This window comes from Aythya ferina (assembly GCF_964211825.1).
Source record: "Aythya ferina genome assembly, chromosome: 5".
Lineage (NCBI taxonomy): Eukaryota > Metazoa > Chordata > Aves > Anseriformes > Anatidae > Aythya > Aythya ferina.
Window position 1 is genome coordinate 19,770,749 of NC_140301.1, and position 27,001 is coordinate 19,797,749.

The 27,001-nt window shown below is 44.3% G+C and overlaps 1 protein-coding gene across 4 annotated transcripts; it reads right to left on the reverse strand.

Annotated features, from left to right (window-relative positions):
- Positions 1–709: 709 nt before the first annotated feature.
- Positions 710–26,213, reverse strand: PHRF1 (PHD and ring finger domains 1). 4 transcript variants are annotated; one of them, XM_084521141.1, is made up of 18 exons: positions 26,084–26,213; positions 22,853–22,967; positions 22,415–22,534; positions 21,867–22,093; positions 20,877–20,960; positions 19,773–19,894; positions 16,885–16,982; positions 16,172–16,338; positions 13,825–13,954; positions 13,321–13,448; positions 12,308–12,495; positions 11,288–11,407; positions 9,379–9,533; positions 6,159–8,951; positions 5,403–5,479; positions 4,501–4,761; positions 3,358–3,486; positions 710–1,682 (listed from the first exon to the last, which is right to left on the reverse strand). In XM_084521141.1, the coding sequence occupies exons 2-18, from the start codon at positions 22,941–22,943 to the stop codon at positions 1,548–1,550; spliced, it is 5,025 nt and encodes a 1,674-aa protein (XP_084377267.1). In that variant the 5' UTR covers positions 22,944–22,967; positions 26,084–26,213; the 3' UTR covers positions 710–1,547. The 4 variants fall into 4 exon arrangements, with proteins under 4 accessions (XP_084377267.1, XP_084377265.1, XP_084377266.1 ...); XM_084521139.1 differs by having other exon boundaries at positions 13,309–13,448; XM_084521140.1 differs by having other exon boundaries at positions 16,172–16,344.
- Between the last annotated feature and the right edge of the window lie 788 nt (positions 26,214–27,001).

Sequence of the window (27,001 nt, forward strand, 5' to 3'; positions counted from 1 at the left end):
AATATGCTGACAAAGCTCAAGACAGAGATCAGCATTTGCTAAAAAGTCAGGAAAGCCAGCAATGGATGGGAGTTCTTTTTTGTGAGCTCTTCCCATGCTCACCAGGAAAAATAAGAGCTGAAAAGTTACTTGATTCATTAAAAACAAAAACAAAAAAACACTCCCAAGAGCTTACTTTCTCTTTGAAGAAGAGCAGCAAGACCCTCAAAGAGGGTAGTTCCTATCTGCACTTCACAAATGTTACTGATATCTGGTCTAACGGGCCACCTATATTCAGATCCCCTTGAAAGGAAAAGCCACTTTCTATGTTGTTTTGTAAGTTGCAACTTACTGTTTTTTTCTCCAGCTTCCCTATTAAAATGCCTTCTCTCTTCCTAACACAGGAAAAAGGAGCTTTTTGTCATATTCAAAAGGTGCTGAATATATTTTTAAGTTGCTGTATTTCAGACGACCATTTAAAACAGTAGTTGCTCTACAGTATGTGTGAACAAGGAGTGCTTTTAAAGTGCTTTTAAAGCAACACAGAGCCATTACACATGCAAGACGTCCTTGCTTCTTGAAAAGGAAAGCAGTCCCCCTCCTTCATAGGAGGAACACTTACTTATCCAAATCCAGTCCTCTCCTAGAAACCCAGTATTCCTTTGTGTACACATTTATACAGAATGGTCACGGAAAGGGGCAGCTGTAAAGGCAAACAAATGACACCTGCTATAGGACTAAAACCGTTCAAAATAACTTTATAAATTCTGTCACATTTCTGCTTTGTACATCAGTTCAACCTTGTCCCTCAAGCTTGTTACTGAAAATTCACAATGTTTGCTTTTTGTTTCTTTTTTCCTGAAAGGCAGACACAAAACCAGCCATCAGTGCATTATTTACAGAAGTGCAACATAATCTCCCACCCCCAAAATTAAACTTTTCACTAACAGGATATTTCCAACAGGATGTAAATAAACACCACGGGTTGAGCAGTGTTTCTGAAGTCATTTTATAAAGGTTAGCTCATTTCTGCAATCCCCAAATGACAGAGCGAGTAAAGCTTCGCTCCTCATCGAGCAGGCTAAAAATACCACATTTCAAGTATTAAATTAGAAGTTTCTAAAGACAATCCATATTTTGATAAATAAACACAAGGGAAACAGTATATAGCTCTCAATATACTGTATATGAAAAGTGGTGTCCAGTTTCAAACTTTTAGCAAGACAGGTGCACGGGCCAAAAATGTGATCAAAATAACCCTGAAAATGGTAGCAATCCGGGAGTCCCAAACATCAATCTCTTCTGTGTTTCCCCTGGAATTACTCTGCTGGTCTGAGGCATTTGATTGTTATTGAGTTCTACATCTGTAGGTAATCGAAAAAAAAAACAACAAACCCAAGCTCATTCCCATATGGAAACAATTCAAAAGTAGGTTCAGCAGATAAATCCTATCTTGCTTCTCTGCATTTTATTTTCAATGAGATGTTACTGCAGATCTGTTATTTCTTCTGGAATAATGTTCTCAGTTCATAGAGTTCAATTCAAGTCATTCTGGCTGCAGCTTACTCTCAGTTTTCCACTTCACGTGCATCTTCACCATCAGACTTCTTATGTTTCCTCATATGTTTGTATTTTTCCACATATGCCTTCACCAGATTAGCTACCTTCATAGGGTTGATCTCTCCACTTTTGCTGTGGCAGATCTGCAAGAGATTAGAAAAGACATTCAGTCACTTAACGGTATCACAGCAGCTCAGGCAGACAAGTAGTGATCAAGAAACCCTGAACTTCCCAGGAGAACTGATTCCTTCATAGGCTCCTAGACTCTCAGACCAGGACACAAAGTGAAAGACTCAACAAGAATAAGAGTGTTTTCAGCCAACGCCGGGGTAGGTCTAACCCTCTATGGTTATTTGTAAAACCTACAATGCATCTTGGACTAAATGCACTCGGGCAAGTCACAAACCCTTCCTCGCTGTGGTAACTGCATCTGTGTTCTGTCCGAGAGAGTTCAGCCTCTGTTGCATTGCAATAATGAAGCTTTCAGCTCTGATATATCCAAGTGTCAGAGCAACCTGGCATGATGGCTTACACATCTCTGCAGAAATCATTAGCACATCACTACCCCCACACAAACTGTATTAAAGAACACCACAGAAGTTACGCTTGATCAAAGACTAGTTAAGAAGTCCCTTCAAGAAAACAAAGACACCCTGTAACCCTAGCTGGCCTTCTTCTGCACATGTAATATTTAGCCTCAAGAGCTGGACAATGTTGTACTCCCACCCCTCTACCATTGCTCAGGATGAACAGTGCTCATTGGTAATATTTTCCTTCATGCATTCCAGAAGCAGCCCGAGCACTTCCCTACTGAGCACTAACTGATTGCATCTCTGAAAGTGGAATTATTCATTTTTATCATGGGCTTTTCTGTGGTTTCTAATTAACATACCAAACTGCACTGCAATTGTCCAGCAAATCCTATATAATACATGGTAAATTAATGTTTATTTCCCATTTTTCTGATGGTTTTGAGGAAGTGATGTTCAGATTGAAAGAATTTGGCACTTTTGAAGGCCCATTCTGAGATATGTAGTGTCTGCTCACTTTCTCCCAAAGTACTAAGAACTTAATCGTTGTTCACAGGGACTTCAGCTGCAACTGGTTTTGCTCAGGTCTTCTACAAACTGGATTTGCTTTTCACATTGGTCATGCAGAAGATGTGAAATTGCAGACATTATCTCAGGAATTGTTGTTTACGATGGAATTTCCTAGTGATAGCAGGAAGGCAGAGCAGGGAGAAAAATAACAGTTCTCCAGGGTATCATTTACCTGCCTCAATCGCAAGAGCATTAATTGCTTTCACAAGACAACATGCATTTGTCTGCTGATAAGGTATTTTTTTCCAGCCACAATCTAGTCAGCACTAAGATTTGAGACAAAAGTCAGCGTCAGCCAAATTGCAAAGCCCTCTTCTAAAGTTCAGGGACATCACAGGTGTCCAAGGAATTAATACACAAAATATTTTCTAACTTTAGGAGAAGCAGCTTGACAATTCAGGCTGAATTTCTCAATGAAAGGGAATTAACAACTCCCACCCAAGGCGTGTGCCACATAACACCTGAGATCAGGCAGCTTAAGCTTCAATGTTCCATGTCGCTGAAAACATATTATAAAAGGGTCAGCCTTGACAGCTCTCAATGACACTGCTCAGTCCTGCTTGGAGCAACTTCACCATAAGACTGTCGAGTCCAGGTCGGAGTCCAAAAATCTGCTATTTCAGTAACACCACGTAATTACTGAAGCTTGCAAGTGCAATCCAAAGTACTGCCACTATTTAATTACCTGCACAGCTCCTCCCCTTCACAGTCTCCTTACCTTTTGCACAGCTTTTCGAAGAATGTTCTTATATTCCTCCTTCGTAATCTCCCTCTTCTGGTAAAAAGGTTTAATGGCAAGTTTCACTTCTTCCACAGCTCTTTCCTGCATGTGAAGCTTCTTCATGTACTGCACAGCAAAGAGAAGTTCATTACCTTGTTTTAGCCTGGGAATACTTTCAGAACCTATTCTTCTTAGAAGTGCTCAGACAATGAAAATACCCATTTCACTTTTCAACAAACCAAGAGCTAGCCTCAAAGCAATCTCCTCTACCGTACCTTGCAGTCTTGAAACAAAACACGCTTCATGCAGTGAGAAAACCTTGTTTTGTGAAACATTATTCTGTCTTAGAGAACATGTTTTAAAAAAGCAAACACGACACCTTAATTTTCATCTCCTCCTCCCATTCCAACAGCTCTGGAGTAAACATCCATCAATCAAAGAGGCTGTCACAATCTAAAAGCAGCAGGTCAGAGGCGTAAATACAAAGCTTCGCACAGCTCTAAAGGTACTCTGACATAAGAATATACTCTATCAAGACAAATTCACAGAAACTGCTGCTGAAATGGAGGTTCAGTTGAAAACATCTTCCCACCAATTTGTTTTTAACTTTATGATAGAAAATAGAATAACTGGCTAAATGACAGTTCTTCTGTTAACGTGCACTGTGAGTTTACAGCAGATGGTCTGTACAGTAGATCCAAAACTCAGCAGCAAGGGACTAGCACTGTTAGATCTCTAATGGTTTTTTCAGTGCTGATTAACAGCAGGATGCAGTCCTACCTCTCCATAGGACTGTCATGAGAATTGATGCTCATTTCAAAACTGAACAAGAGAGGAGAGCACCAGGTGTTTGGAGTTTGGACATTCTGGATTTCTGAAAGCAGCTTTCAAACATTCACACAAGAAAGTTTCAGAACTGTAAGGATAAATTAGCTGCTTTCACCCCTCTCAGAGAGGGTACAGAGAAAGTTATAAAACCTAGGTTTTAAGTCATAAAAAAAACCTTTAAAATTCCAAATAAGCAGCTTATTAACATATTATTTCTAATTTCTAAAGAACGGGTAATGCCTTAACTAACAGGACTGTGGCCTGCATGTGCAATTCCAGTTACACATTTGCTACTTGAGAGCATTTACTCACTTCCTCATTCTTCGTTTTATCCACTGGAGGTTTCGGTACTTTGATCTTTTCTTCTGCATTTCCAACAGAAGCAGCTTGAATTCCTGGCTCAGAGGCAGTAGCCAGGCTGCCCGGCTCTGGAGTCAGGCTCTGCCCCGCCACGCAGCCAAGCGCTGGCAGGCTGCCCTGCATGATGAACTGAACCGTGGGCTGGCTGACGGGCGCATAGGGTGGGAGGCTCGAGGGCAGAGGTGGCGTCAAAGGTAGATTTTGACAGAACACCTGTGAAACAGAGACCGTTTTGTAAATGCCTGTCCTCGAAAGAGAGCATCAGGTTGGTATTTTCAGAGCAATTTTTATCCACTGAAACAGGCAAGTCATTAGTAGTGTGAATCAGGGAGGCTGCAATCCACCTCTCAGCTAGGTCTCTGTGCGCCAGGAACTAGCAGGAGCCCCACGCATTTCACCGGTGGGCAGCACAGAGGCAAACACTGATGGCACACACCAGTGCCACCAGGCCATTTTATTTTATTTTTATATTTTTTACAGCCTGATTGCAATTAGCAAGATGCTCAAAGCTTCTGGAGCAACATGGTTGTTCATCAGGGAAGTGCTGAAAATGAAAGCTGCACACATGGTGCAGAATGAAAGGGAGATGTGCTTCTTCAGCTGTAAGAATCGCTCGAAAGATTAAATGATTGGAGGATTGCTGAGGCGTATGGGCTTCATGAAATGCACTACACGCAGAGGAAGGCGAGCTCTGCCATGAGGGAAGGGTGTCGTACAACGAGGGCACAGATGAGGTGGGATGCCTTCCATGACACTGGGCTGTCAGAATAGGAACCAACCTGAGAGGAATCTAGGTCAGGAAACATAGGCTCGGGAATCATATAATTGGTTGGAGGAGGCTCATTTAACTGCACCTGATTTAATGTTTGGTTCAAGTCCTCTGCCTTCCAGGCCCCTTCTTTTGCTCGCTGAAGTTTGTAAAACGGCATCCCTAGGTTCCCCAAGAGAAGAAAAAAAAGAGAACAAAATAAACCTTGTGGGTCAAAGATTCAAAGCAGTTATACATAAAAAACCAATAGTGGAGATGGTTCTAACAACAAGGCTGGCTATTAAAGGACTTAGTTTAGTAATCATCAACATTTTAAAGCTGATAAGAGTGCTTATCATTCACTTGTGCAATTGTTTTTTAGTGGGTTTCTGTGAGAGGAACTGAGAAGCACACAACTGTCAATACCCACAGCACAGGGCACCAAAGTCGAGCTGTTCCGAGCAGCTTTGGCTTAGCAGAGCTCACAGGAGCAAGCTGTAGAGATCTGCAGCACTACTCAGTTTTGAATAATCTTAACTTCTGAAGGATAAATCATTCTAGTTAAACGCAGGAAGCATGGAATGCAGGCTGCCAGTTCAGAGATCAGGTTGCAGTATTTGCTTCACAGCCAAACAAGTTGCCACTGGCTAGTCGAGCTGCTGAAGTGACAGCAACGATTCATTAACGTGATTCACCTCGTGTTTTTGGCAGGTGCAAAACGCAGGCTTTCAGGACTGGGAACCACAGCATCACCCCAGCTCAGATGACAGAGCTACTACACTTCCAGCTTTAGCCAGGCACCTAAACCCTAAGCCTTATGCAGCCTGCTCCAACTGCTGCTTGTTTTCCCCAAGAGACTTACGTGGAGCTTTTCCAGCAGACAACGCACCGCTCTCTTCCTCTTGAAGATTCCAGGTCACTCTTTTCACCGGTGCTTTAGATTTCAACGCGGGACCCTGAGGTACCACCTCCAGTTCAGGTTTAGTGAAATCACTTGTTTTCTCCGTTGACACAAGGCACTCATCTTTAACCTCTCTCACACAATCTGTTATTTTGCTTTTGGATGAGCTTTGAATTGGCTCAGCCTCAGGCTGAACTTGCACGATAACCTCTTTCTTCGGAGGTGGCTCCATCAGAGGCGGACACAGCGCAGTATTTTCTATTTTAACTGTAATCTCCAGGTTCGTATTGCTACAGCTACCAAGCAATGCTGGATCACTGCTAGTCATTAATTCAGTTTCAGCCAAAGAATCCATGCTGCCAGTTGGAACACAGCTGTTTGTGATCTCTGGCACAAGGAATGCAGCTTCACTTGCCACTTCCTCACAAATAGGCTCTACCTTTATAGTTTCTTGGGCCTCCCTCTGTTGCACGGAGGTCTCAGCCTGTACTTCCTCAACTTTGACATTGGGTTGGATGGTTATGGAAAACTGCTCCAGTACTAGCTCTTCCTTCGGCTCCTGTTTGAAGGAATGGGATTGCTCTGGACAGCTGGGTACATCTTCAGCTGGAGGCTTTTGATCTTTTTCCGGCTGGGGAGGAAGCGAGGTCTCTTTTGACCTGTGTTTCCTTTCTTTGGAACGTGATCTCGATCGTGGTCTTTTTTCTTTTGATTTGCTGCTTTTGTGCTCCCGAGATCGAGATGCAGACCGAGACCGAGACCTCCACTTTCTCCTCTCTCGAGACCTGGATCTTGATCTCTTTCTCTCTCTGGACCTCACGCTACTATCTTTTTCATACCTCTCATAGCTTTTGTCTCTCCTGTGTTTCCGCCTCTTAGTCCTTTCAGTGCTATTTGAGCGGGAACGATCCCTCCGTCTAGATCTTGACCGAGACCGCCTTTTCTTCTTCCTGTTTTCGTAAAACTCAGAATTACTTCCAGGACTACCTGAACGTGACCTCGATTTCCTTCTCTCCCTAGACCAAGAAGATTTTGCCTTTTTATCCTTAGTTTTATCCTTCATTTTCTTTTTTTTGGATCGCTCGTGACTGCTGGAACGGTCAGTAGAAGACCTCTTGTTCTTGGGTTTCGAGGTGTGTGTTTTGCTGTGCTCCTCTCCACCTGACCAAGACGTAGATCTGGAACTTCGGTCCCTCGAGCGTGCTCTGTCCCTAGACCCTGATCGGGATCTCTTACGGTCTTTGACAACTGCTTTTTTCCTCTTCACCTTCTTCCTGCTCCGGGAGCTAGAGTTTGAACAGGATCTGGAACGTGATCGTTTCTCTGGTTGTTCCGTCTTTTGGCCTTTTTGCTGTCCATCATTCTTTGAGGGACTTTCTGGTTCTAGTTTCACACTAATACTAGGTCTGATTAATTCTTCAGCATTAAAGAACACATTTGGGCCCTCTCTACCTTCTTCCTTTAAAGGCTCTGCATTAGAGATTTGCTTAACGACAGATGAAGTGCAAGGACTGCTTAGAAAGTCTTCCTCATCCATATTGTCTCGTTCCTCCGTATCAGAGATCTGTTCTACAATCCTGCTTTCTGCTGGCACGTCTTCATGAGACTCCGTGTTACTAGACGGTACATCAGATTCAGCCCCAGACCCAAATATATTTTCTACCGTGTAAGGAGTGAAACGACGAACAGTTTGAAATGTTTGAACTTTTGGATTTTCGATGGAAATAGTCCTGGTAATATTAGTTAGTGGGATCCCTGAGCCGAGCCTTTCAGGACTACTGCTTGCTGAACTCGAGTCTGACCCCGTTGGCTCAAAGGGATCGTATATTTCACTTTTGACTTGCTTCTTCTTAACTGAGAAAAGAGGTGAAGGAGTCTCTTTCTGTTGCACTTTCTCATCCACAGGGCGAAAGGTGTTACAAAACCCTGGGTTAGGCAGTCTGCTGGAAGTCCCTACATTTCCAGGAATATTAATTTTAAAACTCTCAAAAGAGCTCGGGCCTTTGCTCCTCGAAGTGCCCAGAAGTGATGAACTGCTATACACACCTGCATTGGTAGAAAAAGATGCCCCGCTCGTACGTGTTTGCTGCTGAGATTCCTTGGCATTTGACTTCTGACTTTCCACCCTGCTGCCCTTTCCCGGCTGATTAGCGCTCTCTTTGCCAGTCAGCTGCGTTATGCAGGAGCTGGGGATGTCGCAGCTTTGGCTTCCTGTGGGTTCTGGCTCCACCTGCTTGCTGCTGGTTTCCTTTTTAATCTTTGGTATCCTGGGAAGCTCAAAGATGTCAACTCTCTTGAGAGGTGGTTTTAATGGTTGCCTCACAGTTACAGCCTTAGAACCAGAATTCAAGTTACAGCTCGGGGGCTTTGAAGATGAATTGGTGGGGGCAAAGTTTTTAGAGTCCCCATTAAATCTGGGCATTTCATCTGACTTGGAGCCATGCCCACTCAAGCTAGCTATACTGTGAGTCTGAACAGACCTGGGCGTCATTGAAAATTCCGATTTTACAGTTGCCTTTTCTGACGTGGTCTGTGCAGGGTTTGCTGTGGGCTCAACCCTGCTGAGGGAGGGTGAAGGTGATGAAAACAAACTTGATGAGGTGGGTCTAGTGCGAGTGTTCAGCCCCGAGGAAACTGAAGGTCCAGGAATGGAGCTGCTTGCCATGGTCCCTGAGTGCACTGTACTCAGCTGGGGTTTACGTCCCGAATCATCATCCTGTCTCGAGTCTTTTGCTGATTTTCTGTGAAGTGGAGCTACAGCACACAAGCAAACAATTAAGCTTTTCAAGGCGTATTTATCATTTTCCCCCCCAACATGAAAAGAAGTACAGAGGTAATTATTTTAAGTTCCATTTTGGTTTGTAGACATACCACACAGTAATAAGGCAGTCCAACAGTTATTTCGGTCAGACGCACAAGGGTTACTGTCAGACAATGGCACTTTTGAGGTAAATGCCAATATTTAAGAAATGAATAATTCTGTTCTGTGGGTCTCACTAGATTTGTGAGTATTATCCTGTAGTCGCCAACTGATAAAAATGACTTTAACATAGGATGTTATCGGTTATATACTACTATATAGTATATAGGTTACATATCATGGAGCATGTACTTTTGACATAGGACCAGGGCAGGCGTGGATAAAACAGGCTAATTACAACAGCAAGTGCCAAACCCTTACCTGCCTTCTTTGCTGTCAGAGAACCATCTCTGTTGATGACCACGTCAGAACTACTCATCATGAGGAAGCTCTGTCCAGACAGGATACTTCCCAATAGATCAGGCACGGGGGCAGCTTCTGCTTCGTGATCAGGACTCAAGGCAGGTACACTGCTTCTGCATGTTTCAGAGGGGTTACATTTCCTTTACTCTTACAGCACTTGTTCTACACACACACATTACATTAAAAAGAAACCAAAACCAACGGTATAAACAGAGGTCAGCCAGGGAAGTTCACTGATAGTTTTGGCTTCACTAGAATAATTCTGCTCCCATCTCTCTCCGACACAGAAGTTGAAGTATTTACTTATCTGTAAAAGTATTTACAGATTGGTATGATTATGTGCTTCCTGAGACCTTTGGTAAGCAAATGCTTTTCATCTTATTTAAGAATGACGCTCAACGTTGTCACATATCAGGACAGCGCATTGTTCAGTGCTACGCAGAGCTACTTCCATCCCAGTTGTCTCTTCTCCCCACCAAAACAGGATCACAACTGTGTTAGTCAGACCTACACTACTATCTAAAAAGAAACCAAACACTGACGCACCTCATAGAAGTGTTTAGCATAAGTTGTTGGAATGCACATCAGTGCCTACCAGTAGGGTAGGTACACTGAAAAATAACAGCAGTATTCCTACACGTGGGATAACAAACACTCCCCTTTATGCATTACACAATCTTAAGAAAATAGTTTTAACTGCAGCTTCTCTGGGCTTAAAGCATGGTTTTACTGGATTCATGTTTTATGAACCATTCTGGGGGGATTAAAAAGGTTTGAGTGCTTTTGGTGGTTTGTTTTTCTTTGCTTGTGTGTTTAGTGGAGTTCTTTTTTTTTTTTTTTTTTTAAAGACAAGCATAAAACCCAGAAGTGTTGAAATGGAACGAATAGACTTGGCTTTTTCAGGGAGCTAGACTTCATTTCTATACAACAAAGCAAGGTTTCCAAACAACACACACCAAAAATCTGCAGCATACAACAGAAAGAGAATATGGGAGGGCTAAAAGCATTGGCCACCTAAGTTGGACAAGGAAACTCACTGTGGTTCAGGCAAATCAAACCCTTAGGAAAGCTGAATTTCAGCTGAACACGTTACTTGAGCTACTTCAGAGGACATGGAAAGCTTTCTGGAAGGCTTCCTTCAGGATGGAGATAACATTTCCATGGTAACTTGGGATATTTCTGTACCTTTCCTATCTGAATCCCAGGAAACAAACCTTTGCTTTAAGTCAGATGCATTAGAAGACAGCCACATAAATCTCTTACGCCCTTCAACAGGTTAAGATGAGCTCTCTGTATTTCTCCTAGCCTTCAGCTCCCTCAGCCTTGCAGTTTTCCATGACTTGGTTGGTACCTGCTCCAGACATTTTCCTCATCCCTGTTCTTCTCACCACACCCCTCTCCCTGTGCCCAACCTCTCTGCACTGCATCCTGTGCCCCAGTCCTGAAACCCCACTGGGGCTGGTAGCAGCAGGCGCACACGCGTGTGTGCGTGCAAGTACACACAAATCACCTGTCAGACAGCAGAGCAATTGTTCAATTATAGATTCAAACAAACAGTTTCTTCCAATTTTCTGAGCTCCAACAGATGACAGGAGTAAAGTGATGTGGCTACACCCCTCCTTCCCTCCTTTGGATATGCACCTAGCTTCCCCTGCCTACCCAGATACGGGAGCAGGACATTTTGATTGTTTTTTTAGAGTTAATGAGACTAAGAATTGTTTTGCAACCCCATTGGTATATTTGAAATCCCAACTTGAAAGACTTACAAAATACATTTGGTAAGAAAAAAGTTAAATAAGAACGATCACCTGTCCTTAGAGTCATTATACAATTTAAAAAATAAAAATAGCACTTGATGGATTTTTACCTGGGAAGTCCTACAGAAACAGGTCTAGCTACTGGACGGTGAGACCTCAGAGCTGACTGGGAGAGAACTCTCCTTTTGGCACTCACTGGTGAATCTGGATTTGCTGGAACTTCTTCGTTGCTGTGGATAAAACACACACACACCCTGAAATTACTGTCAAATGGATGAAGCAGATAATATGATTAGAAGATGTACTGTTAGAGAGCATGGTACATAAAAAAAGATTTGTGCCATATATTTATTTTCTCTTGATTAATAAGCAGAATTGTGTAACAGCAGTTACTGAGTACTGTTACACAGTAGAATTCTACATTTGAATCTCGTGAGAGATTTTTTAAATATTAAATGGGTAGTTTCCTTCTAAGAGACTGTCAAAAAAGGTCTGTTCAGTAGAAAATTAAATTTCACCAGCAATAACTTCAGATACCTCCCTCACCAAATTTCAGAGCTTAAGAGTGATACAAACTATGGCACAGGGAGATTCCTCCTGAATTTAAAGCATCTGAAGAAGGGGAGATTTGGAAAGGAAAAACATCAAAAATTCCACAGGTCCACCTAATTCTACACGAAGTCACCGTTTATCATATAACAAATGATAGCTACCTTTACTTAAAGTAAACAAACAATTATTGGGATCTGGCTCCTTCATTCTCTAGCCTTTAAATAGCCTCACAGATCTTATTAAAGATTTTCATGCGGCTTATTTCAGCAAACCCCTTTAAAGGCAGCTGATTCTTTAAGAGCTCAGCAACTCAGCCAAGGGGGGAAGAAAGAACAAGTACACCATTACATTATTGTGAGCTGTGTAGCCCAAGTCATTTTCGGGTGCGAGATTTACACTTTTTGCAGAAAGTCACAAGCTCCTTTCCAAAGTATAACCCAGTTCTTGAACTTCTCCTGTATCCTAACATCCCAGGTTTCAAATACTCATGAAGATAGGAATACATCCATGCACACGTGCAAACAACCCAACACTAGTGAAATTAACTTTGGATTGTGGTCAGGGACCTGGGATCTTACCTCTCATAAGGATCCAACTCATATGGATCTCCAAACACAGACAGAGAAGCTGCACCAATGTCTGCCCTCATCAGACCAAGTGAGGGCTCCGTTGGTTTGTACATGGAAGGAATCGAGGCCCCACGCACGGGTTTACTAAGACCGAGAGTTCGTGCAATACGGGAGCGAGTAGAAACCTCATTTTTTACCTGCACAGATACAGAGATGGGTTACTTGTATGCTAGAGGCAGGTACAAAGTCTTCACTTAGCAAATGCAGTGATCAGGTTACTACTGTCAGCAGCAGAAGCAGTACGCATTTATTTTCTGTTTGCTTTAAAGCATTTATAGAACGTACCACAGCCTGTATGCCACTCCATACAGAGACTGCATATAGTAACTTAAATGATCAGACAAGGGAAATTTCTACAAATCTGTAAGACAGTCACTCAAAATTGTCACTTCCTTATTAAAGGCTGGGAGGTCAGCTGTCTGTGGAACGTAACCTCTAGCTAAGGTGGCTGAGGACAAAAGTCAAGCTGGTAGAGTATTCAGTGTAGTTCATCTGAGAACACTACCCACAACTGAAAGGGATTTTGTGAGCCCTTACATGTACTTAACATTGTTTGCAACAACACAGATGCAAATTACCACAGTCCGTTAAAAGAAGTGGGTGGTGACAATTTCAGCTGAGCTTACACCAGTACCGAGTAAACACGAGAGCTTAACAGTAAGAGCATAACACAAAGCCTGCAGGACGCGCTTTAGTGTGATCCCTGCAGCTCAGGTAACGGGATTTGTTAGCAAATCCAGCAAGTCTGCGTGGAAGTTTCAATTCATTTCTAGGTACACACACTTTTCTGCAGTACCCTGGGCATAACATCCTGTACATACTTCCACCACAAAAAAAACCCTACCTGCTATCATTACAAAACTGTATTTTTCCACTGAATACCACGATATAATCCTCTGATAGATAAAATAGCAGAAAACTGGCAGATTCTGATACTGGCAGAGACTCACATGCGATCTTACTCTTATCTTTTTCCCTCTTCTCTTCTTCATTAAACGCTTGCGTCTCTTCAGCTGCGTCCCTGACGTCTTCTTCCCAACAGAAGATTTTGTCTGAGCTCTTTTTTTGCCTGCTACCTTCTTCCTCCTACCTGATGGGACACAAGACAACCAAGTACCTGGCTAAATGGTGGTGCTGTGTTGTACCCTGCACTCCCCCTTCCATACCCCCATGGCACACAAAGCAGCTGAAAGCGATCTACTGTGTGCTGCAGCAGGATAAAACAGTGCAGCAGAAAAGAGTGAAGATGTTAGGATTTATTTAAAAGTAATCTTTACAACGAAAAGACATCTTGGGGAGGGGATTACACAGACCTATACGTGTACATACGCACTGGGCATACTTCTGTAGCTGCACAGGTGCAGCAGCACACAGCTGCTCTAAAGAATTTTCTATGATTCAGGCTTATTTTCCCAAAGCTTTTATTCTTGCAGGTGGGAGCCACAGAAGGCTTCTGATGCCCTTACCTGTTTTTCTTTTCTGTCTAGCAGGAGCCCGCGGCGTAAGAGGACGCTGGTAAATGGCTGTGTTCAAGCCAGCTACAACTGCCTCAATTGTTTCATCCAGAAGAGAGGACATGAGGTACCTCGGCACGTGCTGGAGGGGATTAGAAGATAGATGATACAGGTATCTGAAGATCAGCAGCAAGTTCGGTATAAAAGCATTTGAAGAGAAAGCAAATTGACATTCAGGAGAGAAACACTGATGGCAGCCCAAGCTGCCAGTAAAGCAGTTATGGCACTGTTCTCACCTATTGGTTGTTGGATTAAGGAGAACCTACTTGCCCTTCAGGCTCCCTCACCATCACAAGCCATGGCTAGCTTAATGCCAACTTTGTTAACAGAGTACTCCCACTCAGCAGAACTTCCACAAGTCCACTGAACTGACCTCTGGCCCATCACACAAGGCATGATGAGCATGAAGGCCAAAAAGCCAACGTAGTACAGCTACCCCACCAAGGTTCACCTTCCTCTTCCTCTCTACACAAAAGGGTCGACCCCATTTCAAATATGTTTAACATATTTGAATTAAGTGTATGGATTCTGAGGCACTGGTTCCTTCCTTTGGTTGGAAAGAGGTGACAAGCAGGTTTCTCTCAAAAGCTACATTAAGCACGTCACATCCATGCCAACCATATTCCTAGAATGTCTCTAACCCCCCTCCCTCCTTCCTTCTAGCAGCGCTACAGTGGCAGGACAGACATGACAAAAACCTAAGGCACCGATTTCAGCCTGTATTAACAGCTATAATAAAGACCATTTGGGTTTCGCTAAAAATTTCTCTCCTCCAATTATAATGATTTTGATGACAGATACAACATGCATACTCCAGAGAGCTAATTAACAGTCTGTTGTTCTTCCCAACCAGTAGGAAAGTAAGATGACAAGAAAGCCTACATATTTTCTTGCCCAGATTTTGGCATTTGTTTTGCTTCCCTCAAGCCACCCTTCAGGAAAGTTATTTTTCTGCCTGAACTTACAGAATATAGAAGTGTTGCTCATGAATTTGAGGCACTTCACAATCTTAAGTACATTTTCTTTTTCTTTCTCACCTGACCATTACAACTGGATTATACAGGAAACCTTTAGCCACCAGACCTCTCACCACTAACTCTGTCTTTTGCCCATCTGTACTTCACACTCTAACGAAAGCCTCTGCACCTAACCCTGCCTGAAATCCACAGCCAACTGGCTGACTTGAAGAAACATTTAGTTTTATCCACTCTTTTCTTTTTTTTTTTTTTTTTTTAATATATTTTCTTATCCTTGGAAAAAAAGGCAATACAGTCAAAACCAAAAGAGCATGTTATTGTCGGATGATAGAAAGCTTACGTAGAACTATGGAGCAATTCAAGTTGGACAGAACCAAGGGGTTCCCTAAGGAGGTCTAACCCTTCTGTTCATGGCTGGGACAACACTGAATTCAAGCGAGGTTGCTCAGGGCTTTCTCCATCTCAGGGCACTAATGAAAAACCTATTAACATATCACTAGTCCCACAGAGGTTATTTACAGGCTCTAAATCACAATATGTTCCTGCGCAAATTAAGGCTTCTTATATTTATGGAAGTGAAGGGTAGGTACTTTGGCTAAAGCCAGAGGGGAGGCCAGGCAGGAGATCCCCAGTTTCAAAGTGCTCACTTTGCAGCACAGTAATTGTTACCTAAAGGATCCCAATTATTTCAGACAGCGTCACCTCACCCGTCTCTATTTGTTCAGTAAGCAGGTCCATGAGTAAAGGATTTCAAGTACCTCAGGGATTTTGCATAGATTCTGGGGAATCTATTAATGAGGTTGAATTCACACCACCACATCAGCAAGGACACTAGAATTTGGGTTTGCACTGCTTAATAGGAGGCTAACTGTCAAAAAAATAAAACTTAATATTTTTTTCCCCTCCGGTTTGGCTGAAGGTGGCCAACAGGTCCAACTGCTACTGGGAAGGGGGTAGGAGGACAAACAAGCAAATCCACAAAGCTCAAATAAACAGGCACACTAAAAAATAGGAACGGTGCACAAATTATGAACTAACATCTGCTGGGAATAAGAATATAATTTTGTTCATGGCTGAAGTAATAAAAATGCAGATTAAGAGAAGAAGCTACTACAGATTTCAAAATAGAGACAATCTTGCTTGTGTACTGCAAAGCCTCTTGTGTTATGTCTCAATTAATAAAAAACAAGAACTCCACAACTACTGACCATTTTGCTATGGATGGTCAGCACTCAGACAGATGAGCTATGTGAGGGGTGGGATGCATTTTAGCTCTTCCACAAGGTTCTTCTAGAAGCTCGTTAGCAAATAATTCTACATACCTGAATTCGTTGTGCAGTTGTTATCCGGTTTCTGTTCACTGTTGCCCGAACTCGCTCACTCTGCCGAGTCCTGGCTATAGCTCGGGTTCGGACGTGAGGACGTAGCCTGCTAGTGGTAGGAATAACGTCAGCCACGAGGGCAGCAACCTCTTCTTCACTCACGTGATCTGTATCTTGAAAGAAAAGATGTCCAGGTCACTTCTCTCTCTACAGGTGAAAGCATTCGAGAATTTGGGACAACAACAACAATCTGCATTCCCCTTCTTAAGCCAAATGGCCTCCAAACATGGACCTCATCCTCTCAAAAAGAAACAAATACAGACACCACCAACACTAACTACTGCAGACTGTGATATAGAAACAAGGTTTTCTAGGTAAAACAGAACACTGCCGCTTTGGCAATCATCTGAGATCAGGGTGCTAATAAATTCTTTGCAGTGTAATTTAACACAATTGCACTAAGGTCCTGGGCTAGCTTCAGAAAGGTTGTAGAATGCTTATAAGAAGAAACTCCGTAGGTTTTTTTTATTAAAATTTGGATTTGCAGTTACGAAAACCCATATCAGTCAACAGGTTCAAGAGAAGAATGCCCAACAATTATTCTAAAGCAGATCAAACCAGGGGTTAAACATCTCTTCAAAACAAGACATGCTTCACAGCATTTAAGTCAGGAGAAACTTGTTTACTCTTATTGCACACCACCAAACCCTCACCTGCAGCAGCACTGATACCCATGGGAGCACAGGCCGGACAGAACCATTCATCTACAGGGACTTCACTCAGAGGTGGGTTAAGGCATTCCATATGATACCTTGAGAAAGAAAAAGAAACAAAACAAAAATCAAACAAAGTGCTCCTTACCAAGGGAAAAGAGCATTTTATGTCTAACTACAGAAAAGATAAGACCATAACCCCAAGTGCGGATGCATTTCCGTAAGCCTGAAACTACAGTCTATGTATCTTCTTCTACCATTCTTCAGAGAAACGACGCTACCTGATAGTTGTATAACGGTCTTTGATTCTAGTATGTATTTTTAAATCATTTTAGGCCCAAATAACTCCCTGAAAAGTGCCTGTTTTAACCCTCATGGTGGGGTACGTGCTTACCATTTGAACTCAACAAGTGTTCAAACACAACAAGTGGCCAGAGCAAAGACTAGTGGTGGAGAAGAGAAAAGAAAGGAGCTGGTGAAGCACTGACATGACAGACAATCTGGAAACGACATCAATTTCCTGAGAACCAACGCGGCATCACCGTAACTGAGAGTTATGCACATTTTACTTTGCATGACTGGGCACCGGTCAGCTGCAATGCCTTATTATGTTGAATAAACGGATTTCATCCCTCCCCCACAGCTCTTGATTAAGAAAACACCTAGTGATGAAGATTTCTGCACAAGATGAACTAGGTTGCAGAGCATTGTGCAGCTGGCTGCCTTCATACACCTGCTTGCTGCCTGGAGAACACCACCCTTCAGCATTTTGAAGTGTTTTCTAGCCAAAGAGAAGCTATCCTGGAAAACCTTTTAATATTACCCAATTTTGGCTCCATAATTCACTCTATTCCACTTTCAGCCATTAAATTAACACACACACAAAGGAACACATTAGTAGCCCAGAATTTCTAAAGCAACTCATCTTCAAGTTACACTGCCAAAAAGAACTCAAACAGGCTTCCCAATAAATGAGATGCTTCCCATCAAAACCGAGTGTATAGAACAAGATCCCCAGTCGAGCAACAGTAGGATGCACGCACAAAAAAAACTGCAGAGAGAATGCAACTGCTCATTCACCTCCCACCCACTGCTCCAATTTCAGATTTTGTCTTTCAAACCTGTTCCATGAAGTTGTGATTAACTCAATTTGTGACTAGATTGCAAAACCTGCTATTATGTTTATGCTAAAATGTATTAATTATAAACACAAAATGGAATATCACGTCCTTATTGCAGGGAAGAGCACATCTGAGCAGATGAGATTTTACACTCTTTCAGAAACACAAGAAGAGGAAGTTGAAAAATGATGTTTGCAAAAAATCGCTATGTTAGAGTAGCAAAGTATTTTCCTTATCTGGGAAAGGAGAGCTCTTTCTCCAATTGCCAGCTACCAGGTATGAGATAATTTCCCTAAAGTGGTATTCTGACAAGTAACATTGTTCAGGCTGAAGTCGTAACAAAAGTCCTTATAGCAAGAGCTTTGTTAAACGCATTTTATATTATCCCTGGGCTTTCTGAAGTAGCATTTGAAAACCCTGGACACTGGAAAACCTATTGCAACAGCTATTTAAGAGCTCCCCAGATATTGAAAGAACCCAATCACATACAAAAACATCATAACAACACTCAGTGCCAGACCTCATGTAAGAGTAAGGTGATATTTGCTTTGCAAGCAACTCAGAGGTAAATTGATTTTATTCACACTCATTCTCTCAGTCTCATTTACATGTACTCATGTGCCCACCCACTCACAAGCACAAATGCTCTGTGCACCCAAGCACTCTGGCCAGGATTATACCTGTGCAAAACAGCGGGAAAAAAGACATCAGCAGTCAAGTTCTCTACACTTCTCTTGGACTCTTTGTGACTGCCAGTAGTGAACTGGCTTCAGACTTCTTTTCTGGGCCACTAGGGAATCTTCTGCCTTACTAGTCTGTCTCAGTCCTCACAAATCATAAGAAAAATGACATCTATGGAATTCAGGAATTTTGGCCACAAAGCTAGCCCTGTTTTTCATTTTGATACCCATCTTCCAGTCAATTCTTTAAAATGACAAAAATCAGGACTTTATAGTGTTTCTGAAGCCAGTGCTATCTTCCATATTTATGGAAAGACAGGATGACTCCTTTGGCTATAAGCCTGATGGAAAAAATAACTGATGAAGTTTTCAATGCTGTGTCAGGTCAGAGAGAACGTGTAGGAATAAAACCAGGGTTTGAAGCGAGCCATACCACGTTTTCCTAGGAATGATCTCAGCCAAATTTTTTTCCCCCCAAGTATTTTAAACTGCACTTGTTGCTCAGTGTATTGATGACACGCTTAACAATATTTAGTGTTCCTGATTGTGTCTTCTGTTTAGAAGGTGAATCAATGCACAGAGGCTACAGAACACAAATACAAAACTAAACCTACCAGTTATCTTGTAAGCTTGATAAAAGCCACCTTTAAGAGATTATTCTACCAATTCATTCAAAGAAGCATCTCATTTTGTTCAACAGGGGACTTCTGCCATCAAATTGACAATGCTGCAAGACTGATTCAAACAGTAGAACAAGTTGAAACTCTAGCAGGAGACTATAGGCCCAAAGTCACGTATCAGCTCCTTGGTGTCTCTACTGAGCAGTTGAAAAGTTATTTTATTTTTCCAGGAGGAAGAAAAAAAAAGATGTCAGGTAAACACAGCAGTAAGCAAGACTAAAATAATCATCTAATAGATGTGGCTATACAGAAAATATCTCAACATTTCATGGAACTGTAAATCTCAAGCTCTCGCACGCAACATTAAAGCCTAGTCAACTGGGACAAGTCACGCACCTTTTCAGGGAGGCATAAAGAATGCAAGTGTCAATCACACAGGTGCTGTACTCCCTTCACATCTTTCTTACCCTGCATCACAGCCATCGCACAGCAGCAGGCGATCCTCACGGTCACTTCTGCCACACACCTCGCAGAAGGTTGGATCATCCTCTCCATCGTTACCCTGAGTTTGTGTGTTCTCAACGGGAATCTGGATAAAAAAGGGATTCAGGTTGCATGCAGAATGCACCACTTTTAAAATCCATTGCCACATGAGCAGTGACAGCAGCAAAACCTAAACATGAGTGAACCAAGTGGCCACCACAAACCCAATCCTTCATTTGAGTTCATTCAACACATCTCAGACGTGATCAAATACTTTGAGATCTATTGAGCTTGGCTTGTCTATTGTCAGATGCTGACAACCACAGAAAACTCTTTTAAGAAGCAGTGGAACCTGAATAAGATCAAAAGTAGTCAAACAAATAAAAAAAATCCCAAAATAAAACCTAAGATAGCAAGCTTATCTTTCCCTTCCTAAATTATCATTTATTTAAGTCTCAGTAATCATACCTCTGTTAAAATGTAAGCAATAATAAACCTTCAATTTATGAAAACATAACGAACTCAGATGCCCTCCGAAACACGGTACGTTTCAGATACTGATTTAACAAGGACAGCGACAACTCTTCAATATTGTTTTGTGAGAGACCATCGCCACACTCAACCTGTGCCTTTACGAGCTCAACTGCAGTCTCCTCTACCTCCCTCTCCCCTTACAAACCCAGCTGCTACACAACAGAGCTGGTAGCAAGACATAAGGAACAGGTCAGGTACGTTTAACCCACATTGTTCCTGTTGGTATTGTACAGTACTTGCACAACAGTGGGCACTTTCCCCTCGGGAATTGGCTTATCAGTGCAGAACAGCTTAGAGGCAAACTATACAAAAACACAGCTGTAAAATCCTTTTTGCCTTCTGGGCCAGCACCACACTTCAATCCACACACTCTGATGTAGGAAATGTGGTTAAAGATGAGGAAAATTTATAACAGTGCCTTAAAAGGCAATCTCAGATCAGGAAGGAAATAATTCACCCGGCTACCAAGTATCAGACACACATGCTAAAAAAGTAAGCCTTTGAATAGCTTTTTTGTGGCCATTTTGGTTTTGTACTACAGTAGTAAAGCTTACCTTTTTTAAGATTTTACCACCAAAATGCGCCCGAATGCTAATGTACTTAAAGAGGATTCGATCCACTGGGCAGGAGTTTGCATTCTAGAAGGAAACAAAATATTTTTCCCATACAATTAATACACACACCTTGATTCCATTCCTAAAAAGCGAAATTTAAATTATTAATGTGACCAGCATTAACGTAGTAAGCATTTTTAAAAGCTACGGGTATTGACATTTTAAGCAGTTAAATCTGACATCTGTCAAACAACCTTTTTCATCAGAGAAGACACTTTTTTAGAAAAACATTTATTATATCACTGAAATCATTTAATTATTATTCAATTTCCAAAGGAATATCAAAGTTCTTCCAAACATGGCCTTAAAATACTGCTCACGTTGGAGGAAATTTTCTTTCTTTGGGTAAAATGAGCAACTCAAAATTACCTGCAAATCCATTCAGTAACTCTGATGTTAATTACCACAGGCACTGTGTAATTCTCACCCTGGACTATGATTACAGGAACTAGGCAGTTAAGTGGCAGTAACTTTGACTGAAAAATACTGAATTCAGAGCAAACTGCTGATTTAGTAATCTTCTGTGTCTTTCTTGGGTTTAAATGTTTGCTGTTGCAACAGACCCTGATCCTGCTGTCACAGCACAGAAGTTAGAGAGATAAATATATGTCTACACGCACACACACAGAGAAAACCAATACTGTTGGTGTCTTGACTTGAAAACAAGATTCTTAGATGCCTAGAAATGCACTTGCTCACAGTATCACAGCTTTCAGAGAACAGAACACATCAGAACGGGTACAAGAAACAGATCCACACTTCTCAAACATGAATCCTGGCATATAAAGCAGTCACCTAAGCCTGTGTAGAAAAGCTCAAGGAAGTAAATATAAATATTACAGGGATCTGTTCTCATGAAAGAAGAACAGTGTGATCAGAGAGAACAGAGCACATCATAATGCTGCAGGAAATCAAGTCCCAGCAGCTCACCTTTGACCACTCCACGATGCAGTCCAAGCAGAAGTAATGGGAGCAGTTCTCAGGAGTCCCAACGGCCTGATCTCTGAACGTGTTGAGGCAAATGGGGCAGTTTTCACCATCCTCATCAGAGGAAACATTTGCTACGTTTAGGTGTGGCTCTAATTTCAGAGCATCAGTCATTCCCCCTCCAGTGGCCTCAGCTTCTTCCTCCTCCTCTTCATCGTCATCCTCGCAATCTTAAAAAGCAAGAAAGGAAAAAAAAATGACATGCTGCAGGGCAAGGGGAGGCAAGTGCAGGGGGATTCATAAAGCGATGTTAGGCTGTAACTACACCGTTTTTGGTAGTAGATAGTCGTCAAACATACAAATGCTATAAACAGCTAGAAATTGGGCACTGTCCGTGTTTATTACTGTAGGTTCTGGGCACCACTATACAGAGCAGCATGGATTTATGTTTCATGGTTACTTTCTGGAAGGAAACTTTCATCTCGCTCCTCCTTCAGTTGTTAAAAAAAAAAAAAAAAAAAAAATCTGTTGTGCACATTAACAGCCCTTACCTTCTAATTCTTCATCTTCACTTTCTTCTTTGTCCTCCTCACCTCCCTCTTCCTCAGAGTCATCTTCCTCCTCACTCCCGGTGTCATCTTCTGATTCGCAGCTGTTCCCACCGTTGCTTTCTAAGGAAGAAAAAAGAAGAGGGGGATTTGAAACACGAGTACAGCACCAGAATTCCTGCTCAGGATGTTATAGAGGAAGTGAAACCCCAGATTTCCTCATGAGCTTCGCAGTAGTGTCAAAGCCAGCAGCTCAGGGCAACTCAGAGGAAGCACGCCAGTGGCATGAGATGCAGCGTTTAGAAGTAAAACAAAACATTTTTCCCGCAAAGAGAAAAATGGTCACAAATACACCTTCACTTCTTCTGGGAGGTTAAAAAAAATCGGTTCTCAGACCTCCAAATGCAAAGGTGGAGGCACAGAGAGCCTGTGGTTGGTTACCTGTTTCACTGAGGAGTGCCAGACTCTGCCTTTTGCCCTTGCCCAGTGCGGCGTTCTTGTTTATCAGCTCATCCTGGCTGTCATCATCCATGGCAGGACATTGGGAATCCGCTCCCTGCAAGAAGGCAGACGGCGGTGAGGCAACACAGCACCTAAACGAGCGCAGAGGGTATCGCTACCGCACAGGCACTGAGCGACACTTCGTTCTTTTTATTTTTCTTCTGGTTCGATCTACAACAACAGAGGTTTGGCTTCGTGCTGCTGGAAAGCAGCTCCTACAGCAAGAGGAGGAAGAAAACCCATTTAGTTTTCCCAGTTTCCCTTGAAACCAGCTCCTTGTGCAACTCAGTGCAGGGGAAGAATTCAGCTTTGTCTTGGATGACCAAAAAAAAAAAAAAAAGCACAGCCAGACCTCCCCACTAAAGGCAGGGGGAGAAAACCTGCCAACACCAAAACCATCCTGCATACTAGCTGTAAGGAGCAGCATCGAAAGGGGCCAGAGGTCAGCCTGCCCTTCGGATGAGGGCTGACGGGATGAAAAGTAGAGGTTTCGAATCAAGACACTTCATCCTGCTCAATTCCAACGAAACGAGAACAAAGAGGATGCGTTTTAGGTCTTCTTCTACAAAGGCCTTTTCACAGCTCCATCGTGAAATAGGAGAGCCTCAGAGCACACAACCGCAGCAAAGAGGCCACTTCATTGGGCGCATATTAATGCAATCAAATTAATTGCAGTGCATTAGCAGACTGGCAATAAAACTGGCAGATACCGAGACGGCTCCTGATCCAAATCCATACCGACGACCAAACCACAGCTTTCAGCACGCGGTGCTACAAAGCGTCAGGGAAGGAGGATCGCTGTTCCATAAACAAGCCGTGGCTGAACACAGTTAAGTGACACTCACAAAGCTTGCTGTCACAACTCAGCAAGGAGGAGAAATTGGATTCTGCTGCAAACGTGGCAAAGAAGTTTCGGGTGCTCTTCTCCCCCTCTCCCTGCTCTGCATTATGCAGCTTACATATTAAAGTCATTTTTGGAACAAAACGTTATGTTTTATTCAAGCTCTCGAAGCACATCCTCACTCGTTCACTCCCTTTTTTGAGCCACGTAGCACAGCTCTGCACTTAAGAGCCCTACAAATGCAGCCTTTGCTAAGGCGGGCTGAGTTGGAAACGCAGCCTTCGCTGCTCAGGAAAAAAGGCTAAAAAGATCAAGCTCCAGGACGAGCGGGTTCCTGGTCAGGATTTCTCCTAACTTCGGTGAGAATCTTGCCTAAGCAGAGGATTAAACTCCTACCTGAATTCGTGGCTGCTCACAGGAGTGCAGAAAAATGGTTTTCGTTGGCAGAAAACACGCAGACTCATCAAAAGGCAGTCGCTGCAACGTACCCAAACCAAACTGGGAAGAACCACTGGTTTCCACCAGAAACGCGCCAGTTCCAGCACTGCGCACGGATGAATTATTCAGAGCGAAGCCGCTTACATAAGAACCTCCCAAATGTGAGCTCACAACACGAGGGAACCTTCCAAACGGGAGCTCACAAAGCTGGAGCTGGGGAGCAGCACAATTTCACGAGGGGTGACTTGTGTTTGTCCCAAACCTCCTCATCTGGCAGGAGGTGGGAACGCCTCTGTGACCCCACCACCGTGTCCAAGCAGCCACGGATCTCCCCAGCCCCCAAGGAGTTGGCAAAACCAGGGGGGGTTGCCTCAAGGTCTGGGCAGTAAAAAAAAAACAAAAACAAAAGTCTGATTTGTGGAGAGTTTGAAACAGGTAAGGAAGAACCAGGCAAAGGTGAAGGTGAAGATCTCACCGCGTGAACAAACTTCTCAAACCTGAGCTGCTCTCAAGGAAAAGGTAAGCGAGGCGGGCCGTGCTCTCCATACGATGGCTCATCCTCCTGTTCCTTGAGGACAACAAACAGCACTTCCCAGTTTTTCTTCTCAGGGGAGATGTGTCAACATTTATGGCACATGTCAGGGCTGCCCAACCCGTACAAAAGTGCAGCTGTCACCCCAGTCCAACACAGGGCCAGGATGTGTTGGAGCACCACCCTATTTCCAAGGCAATGCAAGCACTTTCCTTGAGCTGCATTAGCAATTTGTTTGAACGTTTCCTCTAGAAGAGGGGGCTGTCAGAGAAGCACCCCGGCTTTCTAAAACCCCACGGACTGCCACAAATGGGGATTCTGACCGGCTGAGAGCACGCCGCAGCCAGGAGGGATGGGCTACATTAGAGGCAGGAGATCTGCTGGGCAAGGCGTTTGTTTTAACCTGCGGGAGGGGCACTGGGGACAGGGCCCAGGCAGAGAAGGAGCCAGCTGGGTCTCCTCACTGAATGCTGATCTAATTTCAGGGGTAATTATTGCGCAGCCTTGTTCCGGAGAGCACTTGTAACTAAACCGAAGGCTACTAAATATTCCAGCATGCACTCGCATTGCCATAGCTGCTTTGTTATTATTATTATTCCCCCTCCCCAGTGCACCCTTTTCTGTCTCAAGTTGGCAGATGCCACACACCTGGAATCGAAGCCAAATGCTCACAAACTCACCTGCTACGTTAAAAATAATAATAATAAAAAAAAGAGTTGTAAAGGATGTTTTTATACAGAGAGTGCCCGCTGTACCTGGCACCTACCAGCACCCTCCGAACAGGGACGTTAAGAGGGGCTGTGCAGGCACAGCAGGCACCTTAACGAGCGCCCTATAGCCCTGTGCCAGCCTAACGTGCCCAGGAAGCTTTACAAAAAGCCCTCTAGGCCTGCATCCCGCTTAGCCTTTCCCCCGTGTGCGTTACAAGAGATTAACTCCTAAAGCCCGGTACCAAAACGCTGCGAGGGCTCCCATCACTCGGAGCCCTGAGGAACCGACCTGAAAACCGACCGCGGGGCGGCCGCGCTCACACCCTTACCCCTACTCCTTCCCCTACCCTTACCCCTACCCCAGACCCCAGGGCCCGGCCCCAACCCCCCCAGCGCCCCCCGGGGGCTCGGAGGCCGCAGTTTCCCACAAGCCCACCCCGGGGGCTGGGAGCGGGGATAACCAAGCCCGGGGCGCGGGGCGGGGGCCCCACAGGCCTCAGCAGCGCGGGCGGGCCCCGGGGCCCCGCTGACAGCGCCCGGGGGCCCCCCCCAGGCCCCGGCAACAGCGCCCGGAGCCCCCGGAGCAGGCCCCGGTGCTCCCCTAGGAGGCCGCGGAGCCCCCCCAGCCCCCCGGAGCCGCCCCCACTCACGCAGGAGGAGGCACCGGGCCCGGGCCCTGCCGCCGCCGCCGCCGTTCCGGGAGGCACGGCCGGAAACGCTCCCGGAGCTCTTCCGGGTCGCGGCCCCGCCGGTGGGACGGGGGGGAAACGGCGGCGGGAGCGAACCACCGCGGGGCGGGGAGGGGGGGGGGAGGCGGGGAGAGGCGGGCTAGGGGCGGGGTGTACCACTGCGGGGCGGCGGGGGGGGGCGCTGTGAGGGGAATGGGGAAGGGAGGGGAAAGGATGGGGAAATGATGGGGAAAATTGCGCGTTAATAAAAAGTGAGAGGAAGAGGAGAGTGGTGTGCTTCCCTCAGAGCCCTCCTGTTACCTCACAGGGCTCAGAGTGCTCACCGTGCTGAGTGCACATAAACACACCTGGGTTTTACACTGAGTTTCCATTTGGCCCTATTAGCCCTCACGGGTTTGTGGTGACACAAACCCCAGCTGCGACTGTCCCCGTGCAGCCTTTAGCCCAGCACTCACACCGCAGTCAGGGCGCAGGGTGCGAGCTGAGCTGGGCACACGCTGTGCTCCCAGGAGTGAAGCCCATGGCGTGGGAGGCACACGCACGGCGTACGAGCACACGGACAAGTTCTACATTCCTCTTCGAGGCAGCTGGGATCCTGGCTGTTTGTTTTTTTTTTTCCTAACTCTGCGTGTCTGATCCCAACCCCAATGTTCCAGCTCCACTGGGTGATGGCAGGCACGTAACGGAGGAAGGATATTCCCCCCTCTCAGTGCCCTTCCCTCAGCCACGGTTTTCTGCCCGCCTCGGCTGGCCTCAGGGAAAAGGAGCACGGCCCTGGCTGATGAACGCGGCTGGGAGCTGTGTGCGTGTCCTCGCAAACACTCGGCTCATTGTCAGAAAGGAGACAGGGGGAGAAAACAAGCTCCTTTTCCTGAAATC